General features: G+C 44.9%; 1 protein-coding gene across 2 annotated transcripts in view; it reads left to right on the top strand.

Moving 5' to 3' along the window:
- Positions 1 to 321: 321 nt before the first annotated feature.
- PFKFB4 (6-phosphofructo-2-kinase/fructose-2,6-biphosphatase 4) overlaps positions 322 to 8875 on the top strand; it is a 66009-nt gene continuing 57455 nt past the window's right edge. The window contains exon 1 of one of the 2 annotated variants that reach the window (XM_083726843.1): positions 322 to 727. In XM_083726843.1, the coding sequence (XP_083582969.1) occupies positions 661 to 727 (67 nt within the window). In that variant the 5' untranslated portion in view covers positions 322 to 660. The remainder of the gene's footprint in view (positions 728 to 8875) is intronic. The other variant, XM_083726844.1, reaches the window with a different exon arrangement.

Below are 8875 nucleotides of genomic sequence, written 5' to 3'. Positions count from 1 at the left end.
TTTCGGTCAGTCCTGTTGCTTGACTGAACATTTCTGAAGTGCTATTTGTGGCGTTGCTTTACTGAGTCTTATGGACCAACACCTTTGCTTTTTAAAAAAAATTCTCGTTCTAGGAAGCCTCTCCCCCCAAATTAGACCAGAACCAGCCATGGCCGTTCTGCCAACGGTTCCCCCCTCCCGCTCTTCACTTAGTGATACACGAGGCGCTTTGGGACCTTTCTGTACGGAAGGAGCCAGTTATGATGGTGACGAGCTCTCCCCGCCCCTTTCCCCGCCCCTCTCGTCCCAGCCCTCCAATCGGCTTGCCCGAGCGGCGGGAGCGGCTGGAGCCCTGGAGTGCCGCCGCCGCGCACACGCCCCCTCCCTCCTTCCCTCCACGCCGAGGCGGGGGAAGCCTCTCCCGGGGCTTTGCGCCCTTAGCAAGATGCTCCTGCTCGGCGCTCAGGAGCCGCCTCAGAAGGACCCTCTCAGCTCCGGATAGCCAACGGCGTCGGCCGTGCCCAAGCAACCGGGAGGAGGAGAGGGGCTGCTGCCGGGCTTGTTTCCCTGCCTCCTTCCTCCCGCTTCGGAGCGGTGACTGACTGAGGCTGGGCTCCGCTACCCTAGCAGCCGGTGCAGCGCCGAAACCCGGCTGGGTGGCGGCTCGCCTGAGGCGCACGGATGTCGGTGTCCAGGTGCGGCGGCGGCGCTCGACCCGCGCGCTCTGTGCAAGGCCGGGACTGGAGAGGTAAGAGCGCAGCGCGCGCTCGTGTGACGCGTGTCTGCCTGCGAGTGCGGGGGGGGGGGACACCGCGCGTGGAAAGTACAAGCGCCCTGGGGAGCGGGGCAAGGCGGCGTTCACGTACGCAGCCGCCGCAGCTGAGGGCGCAGGAGCTGCTGGAATCCCGCCTCTTCCAGCCTGCCTGGGGAGCGTGGGGATTGTCCTCCTGGCCCGGGGCTATTTTTATGACTTGCTGCAAGCGAGGAGAGGGGCTTGTTTGCAGCCTGCCTTGCTTGGCCTCGCCCAAAGGAAGCTGGAAGGACCGGGGGGGGGGGTCGCGGGGGGCTCAACATGTCGCTCGTCTTCCCGCCGAGGCGAGCTGCGACTCTGCGAACTGGCTGCTTGAAGGACGGCTGCCTTGTGCTGGGGGAACTTGGGCTCCCACCCCCACCCCACAAGAGCGCTCCTTTGGGGAAGGTGGCGCGGCACCCCGCTTTCCAGAGCGGACTCCCTCGCCCTAGATATTCCTCGCGTGGCAATGACAACCCGGAGGCTTCCTAGTGCTCCATCCCGGGGCGCCAGTCCCATGTTATGAAGCGTGTGGAGCGTGGCGTCCTCCGCCCCTCCTCCCCCTGCTGCTCTTATTTCTGTTGGCCCCCCGCCCCTCCTTGTGTTTACCATGCGCTGCCCGGGGCGGGCTGGGCTGGGCTGGGCTAGGCTAGGCTGCTGTTGCTGTTTCTGTTGCCGACAGGAACTGCTCCTGACCTCCAAATCCACCGTCGTTTTCTCCTTCCCTCCAAACACACTACCATTAAGGAAGTGGTTAATTTATTGAAAACATTGGATGTGCAGAGAGGACTATAAGCTAGATCTTCTCAACTAGATCATGGTATCGTTATGGAGGCTTTAGTGGCAAGGGAGTGGCACTCCACACGCGCTCAGAGGCACCCGTCTTGGTTGTGCTTTGAACACTTTTAAAGTAGAAAAGCAGCTAATGAGCACCCTATGTGCATATTTCCTATTTTAAACTCTGCAGACAGGTTTCAGGGCTTGAGAGAGATGGCTGCAAAAATTGGAAGGAGGCCTCTGCTGCTTTAGGGATGCTGGGCTTTGCATCCTTTTGAGCTTCTGGTGGCTGTCTGAAAAAGCTAACTAAATGTCTCCCAACCATTAGTTATCTTTTTTGACTGCATTGTTTTGGGCTGTCAGTTTGGTGAGGTAGACATCTCTCTCTCTCACCTTACCATTTTCTGTTCAGTTCTCTGCTAGCAGTGCTAGTATTGGGTGTGAAGTATTGGATATTCGTCCACTTACGAATATTGCATATAACAGTGACTAGTTCGTGCCAGGTGCTTCAAGGGAGTAAATGGCCCTGAGGACTGTGAAACAATGATGTTGTGCTTGTCCAGCAAACTAAGGAAATACAGTTATAAGCAAGATTTGTTACTAGTTGCCATGATCACTTTTGGTGGAGATGAGTTTGCATCCATTTTTGTGTCATGGGTTGAATGTGCCTCCAGTACCAACTCTAAATGCAGGTCCCTCCGCCTGAGTTAGTTCCCTGCTTGGTAGCAGTATGGCTCATTGATGGACCAAGAATAGAGTCAGTGCATTTCCGGTGTAGAAATAAAAGGCTAAGAAAGGAAGTTGGGAGTTGGGAGATGCTTCCATGTAAATGTTTCCTAATACGCTGAACTCTGGTCACTCCTGTGTGGAAAGGGATGTAATTACAGCACTTAAGTTGTAATGTTTGCCAATGCTATATGCATGTGAATTGCTTTGCATTGTGCTAGAAAGCAATGATTGGTTGTAGCTTCTCAGCGTGCATGCACACAATGAATTATCAACATGTGCACAGAATGAGTATATTATTAAGTTATGCACACCGTTATCTGCACACGTGGCTTCCATGTAGGAAATCAACAATAATGTGAAATGGTCCTTCTGTGCAAATAGATTCATTCTGATCTATTCCCCTGTTATATTTTTTGATACATCTGTGAATTTCAGGAGCATTCTCATTAATAATAGAACTAAGATTTGGGACAAATGGCCTTTATAGTTGACACATCAGTGTGAAATAATTTTGTTCAATTGTATAAAGAAGAGTGATCTATGGCAATTGCCTCTGGTTCATTGTCAGTAATTTGTTTAGCATTTGCAATGGACAGCTTACACGGTGGGTCCCTGCATTCCATAGGTTGGTTTGCAGCACAATCCTATCCTATGCTGTGTGCTCAGAAAAAGAGATTAACAGTACAGTTCGGTGAATCCCTACTCAGAAGTTTCAAAGTCCAATTTTGGTCAATGGGTCTTCGTCTCGGGTTACTGTGTATAGGACTGCAGGTGTATACACACTTGGGTGTAGGTCCCACTTTGAATAGAAGTGCATAGAATTGTGCTGTCAATCTCCTTCCCTTCTCCTATACCTGTCAACATACAGAGAATTCTCCCAGTGTACAATTCAGAGTCAAAACAAAGTATACGTCACATATGATGTTATTTACTAGGTTCTTTCTTGGTCCTGTGGAGTACAGAACAAAATTATTATTGCTTGAAAGCGCAAATCAAGATTAAGTTAGGGCTGTAGATTGCAGTGAGAGACGGTAATTAGTTTAAAATACGTTTTTAGGTCTTTCAGTTCCTATGCAATTATTGAGAAACAGAGTGCAGCCTTTGATTGAGTTGGAAGACAGAGTGCATCAGAAGGTCATCCTCTGTAGGCTTAAGCTAGAAGAAAGAGTGGGCTGTGGCCGGAGCAGTGTTAGAAACTCAGATATATAAACGGATCGCCAAGTGGCACCTTAAACCTAGGCTATGGTTGCCACAACAAAATGTCTAGGCACCATTTACCCCCTCCCCCTGGAGATGAAGTTTGTTGTTGTTATTCATTTCATTTCTATGCTGCTTTATATTTTAAAGAAAAACTCTCAAAGTGGTTTACAACACATTAAAACATCAAATAAAAGAATCCAGAATAAAACAAATTCAAGTGTCAAGGAAAATATTTCAGCTCCTTCTCTAAGTGACAGTTTGTTTTCCCCATATTTATTTACCTGCTTTGTTTATGTAGCTGCCCCATAGCAGAAGTACTCTAGGAAGCTGGTGTGGTATAGTGGTTAGAGCAGGGGTCTGCAAGGTTTACCTCGCCTGGGCTGGTTCACTCCCACAGAGATTGCTCTGTGGGCTGGATTGTGTCTGCGAGGACACGATTTCTGGCGTCATGGAAGCTAGTCCCCATTCCACGTTGTTCCGGTTTAGCGGGGGTGGCTCGTGGGCCATTTAAATGACCCCCATGGGCCGCAGGTTGCTGACCCCTGGGTTAGAGTGTTTGACTAGGACCTGGGAGATCAGGGTTCAAAAATCCCCACTCAGTCATGAAGCTCACTGGGTGAACTTGGGCCAGTCATAGCCTCTTTACCTATCTCACAGGGTCATTGTAAGGATTAACTGAGGAGGAGGTGAACCACCTTGGAGAAAAAGGTGGGATATAAATGCAATAAAAAAGCTCTTCTGCTAACCTGCTTAAGGAAACTGAAGGGGCCATAGTGATAGCCACAGTTATGAGAGATTTATCGCCCCAGCCCACTGCTTCTTGCAATATTGGAAGGCAGTCTACACCTGCTTAATGATGAGGCTTGTTTCCTGTGGACAACTCTGTTTTGGCTGTTTAGTTTTTCAATCACTTCAGAAGCAAGAATTATTTATGGAGCTATTCGGTTTTGAATTATGTAGTGCCTTCAGTAATGGTGGCGCTTCCCCCTGGCCAGAATTCCTAACCAAGGCTTGTAGCTGGATAAGAATATTTCGTCTTAATCATCATATTTAGTCTTAAACATTGGTTCTAATGCATCCTTTAGGTTTGGTTGAGTGGGGGATCCATTGCAGAGAAAGATGGGGCTGTGTGTGTGATCCCATAATTTCATGGCCTGTTCCTGATCTCATAAGCACAATTAAGGCCTTTTTTTAAAAAAACAACTGCACTGGCTGCTAGTGCACCTGTTCAAAATGGTCTACAGCAGGGTGGTCCAACTTTTCATTCCAAGTGGGCTGCAATAGTACTTGTTGAGGATCATGTCAGAGCCCTCATGCCTCCTTCCCAAAGCCCAGCACCTCGCTTAATCAGCTTTGGGAAGGCAGGGTGAGGACTGGGGGTTGTCAAATGTTGCTGACAGCCACCAAAATGCCTAGGGCCTTGTGTTGGACCACCCTGGTCTTAAGGTATAGTCTGAGATATAAACTAATTTTTAAATCTTGCCTGGGGGCAGGAGCAGACTAGGGGCAACACCCTGAGTGAACACAGACTATAGCTTTACTGAATGGATGATTTCAACCAGTTTGGCACCAAGAGGACATGGACCCTCGTGTTGTAACGCCTGCCTGCTGATGAAACAATGGAAGGATAAATAGCACGAGACAAGATCGGCAGGTGACCAACAGAGACATGTGTGTTAACCACACTCTGCAGCTCTATTCAGATTTAATCAGAACTGGGATTAAATAACTCGGGTGGGCTCTGCCCTTATCTCCCAGCATCATATCCTGCCTGCCCCCTCCCATCCCTTCTCCAGCTGAATGCTCTTAGGAGCCTATCTGCAACCAGGAGGAATCCTGATTGCTAAGTGAGTAAAAGTCAGAGGTGGAGTTGGCAGAGGTGCGAATTTAAGCTAAGCTAGTGTTATGCCTATTATGTGTCATCTGGAAAGACTGTAAACAGCATTCATGCACATGATGTGTAAAATAATTCTCATTCCATCTAGTTAACCATCCTTTCCTCCTTCAACTTTATAACTGCATCAGGTGCCTCCTTCTTCATTTAAAATTGCCAGAAGAATGGAGAATGAAGTACTTATTCATCATGCTACGCAGTTTCATAAACTGAGAAAAAAAGTCTTTCAAAGTGAACATGTTTACAGTGCACTAAACTTTCTTTTTAAATAAGAATTCTAATTCTCTTTTTTAGAGTCTAATCCCAGAAGTTTCTCCCTCTGATTTGAACTAGCACTTTGCTGTACTCTTGTGAGAAAGTAAAGTATAAAAATTTGAGTTGGGGATACAGAGTGAGTTTATACCCTATAAACCTTGGCTTGTCTGCTTCTGTTTATTGAAAGATATAAGGGACAGCACCAATATAACGATGTTTTGTCATTAAACTTAACAAAGTTTTGCTGCACACAACATAACAAATGTTTATGGAGCTTGTTTAACAACCTTTGCTTTAACTACAGTTACTTTTCTGTTTCATGTGAAATACCATCAACTCCTATAATAGTGAATTGATTTTTATCTCCCTGTGTTAAAGGAGAACCACGAAAACCATAGATTATGTGGTGTTTGCAATAACGGGACATAATTCTATTTATTTATTTAAGTGATTTATGTACTGTCCTTCAATGAAGCTTCCAGCATGTTTTACAAAGTCAAAGTAAAATGCACAAACTACTAGAATCTCTGTACAGTGGTACCTCGGGTTACATATGCTTCAGGTTACAGACTCTGCTAACCCAGAAATAGTGCTTCATGTTAAGAACTTTGTTTCAGGATGAGAACAGAAATTGTGCTGCAGCAGCAGGAGGCCCCATTAGCTAAAGTGGTGCTTCAGGTTAAGAACAGTTTCAGGTTAAGTACGGACCTCCAGAACGAATTAAGTACTTAACCCGAGGTACCACTGTAGTTTGTCCTTCCTTTTGCCCTAGCAACCAGGATGCATCTTTCCTGTGGGGGGGTTCTTCTGAAATCAGGTACTCTCTAGAACAGTGTTTCCCAATTAGCTAAATACTGCAGACCCCCATTTTCCCCCGCAAGCCAAGCTATGGACCCCCTGGTTTTGAAAATGTTGATATCTCTATAGTAGTTTTTGTTATGTGAATGGTGCCACCATACCTTCCACCATATCCCAGTGCCTTACAGGCTACACTCTTGCATGAGTTACGTGAGTTATGCGAGAGGATGCCCCCCCTCAAAGGAATGTTCTGGACAGTTGACAGATATGTGCCATGGATCCCCTTCGTGGATTACACAGACTCCCTTGGGTCTGTGGACCACCAATTGGGAACCACTGCTCTAGAATATATTTTCTGCAAATGCTGTTACACAAAAGTGTGGTGGATGTTAAAGAATCCCCTTCCCAAATAGTAAATGAAAAATGTGAAAACTTTGCAAAGAGGCTTAGGTATGTCTCCTGCTGTGCAGAGGATGTAAGTGTTAAGACTTCACTGTATAGCTAACCTACAGTAGGATGGAATGCATCTCTATTCAGTAGTATCCCTCTTGGTATTAATGGCACTTATTCCCACGTAAGCAGATACAGGTTGGCAGCCTAAGCTTTGGTTTAGGGTTGGCATTGTGGAAAACAGGTTTGTTGTGTCTTTAACAGCTCTATATCCACCATCAGAACAATCAGGACATAGTTGACTTCCCATGATAAACATGGGGCTGTCTAAGACGTGAGTGGGTTGGTGGTTGGTAGCAATAGCTGTACTCGCTCTAATTTTGTTTTATGCCACGCCCCTTATGGCAGTCATTTTGTGTTTGGTGCCCACAGAACTCTCTCAAATTTTGAAATGTGCTCAGTAGTGCAGAATGTTTGGTGAACTCTGCATTAGTGTATAGAACCATTAATAAAACATTTCTCTAGTTATTTTAATATGGCTAACATGACTTCAACAGGAGTGAAAATAATTCTAAAAATCATTTTCTCTGGTATTAAGTTAAAAATAGTTTGGCAGTTGCTTCACTGTTAATGTGAAAACCCATGCTCTAAGGGGAAAAAGTGGTCATGACCTTTTTCAGTTCCATGGCTGGAGTTCCTTGGAAAGGAATATCGCATTAGCATGACAATGTGTCATAACAAAAAAAGGTCAGTCTTGTCTTCTGAATTAAATATTTCTCTTTTCTCTTGACAATTTTTTTTGGAATAATTTTATTGATTTTTTTAAAGAGTTTTTTTTTTACAAAGATTTAAACATCCAGTTCAAGAATACATTCAGTAAAAAAGAAGAAAAACACACATACGTATTTTGCAGTTGTTTTCACTATATATCCATGACCCATTATCCAACATCAACCTAGGCTGATGAATGTTTAGCATATTTTATAAGAAAGAAGTGTCATTGTGACACCTGCCTTGTGTGCTTGTTTTCACTAAAAACAAAAACTAAGAACTCTAATGTACCATTGCTTTTAATGGGACATATTTCCCCCCTGTGATCAGTGGGACGTACGTTGCAGGCGTGTACAAGCCTTGGACTAAGCTGCGTTGAAATTGGTGACACTTTTTCTTGAGTAGCTATGTATAGGATTCTACTGTTGGGCCTAATTCTCACCTAGGGGGTAAATTTGTGCCTAGACTCTACCACTTGAAAGAAAGCCCAAGAGAGGGAATGCTATTAACTCTGAGAAGGAACGGCAGAATTCACCCATGTATCAGGCACTTCTGATCTCTTAACTAGCTTTTATCTTGCTTATTTGACAGATTTATAGACTTCATGGCAAAAAGGCATCAATGAGGTATAGAGAGTAAAAACAGAATAAAACACAAAAATGCAAACTCTTAATAACAATAAAATCAATTCAGTAAACTCAAAAACCAGTGGAAACATTTCATGAAATATAAATCTGATTTTCCATAAATGATGGGGTTAGCACCGCAGAGAAAGCCTTCCTAAACAAAACTGTGTTCAGTAGAGGCATAGACATCATTGTGCTAGGTGTCAGTCTGATCTCAGCTGGTAATTGATTCCAGAGAGTTAGAGCTGCAACACTAAAAGCCTGGTTTCTAGTACAGGCAAAATACACCTCTTGTCTACCACTTGAAATGTGGTTCTGTTACATTTGCACTGGGCTTAACTTGGGGAAGGTCCAGCATTGTGGATCATCAGCAATGAGGTTCAATTGCTCATATTCTGCTTCCATTCTCTAATACCTAATTAAAAGTCATCAGATTTTACAAGATGAATGAGAATGCTCCAGGAGCTCCAATAATGCTCTGTTTCCTGCAAGACATAACTGTAGGGAAATAACACTTGAAACATTCTTTCCCAAAGAAACAACATTTTTTGTTTGTGGAAAATAACAAACACTTACATGTCTTTTTGATCTCTCAGCTACAAACTAGTTAGGTGAGGAAATGCCAGAATACAAAAGTGTCTTAACTTGGTAAAAGAACAGATGGTA

The sequence above is a fragment of the Podarcis gaigeae genome, assembly GCF_964106915.1.
Source record: "Podarcis gaigeae genome assembly, chromosome: 2".
Classification (NCBI taxonomy): Eukaryota; Metazoa; Chordata; class Lepidosauria; order Squamata; family Lacertidae; genus Podarcis; species Podarcis gaigeae.
This window is presented reverse-complemented; position numbering and strand designations above follow the sequence as displayed.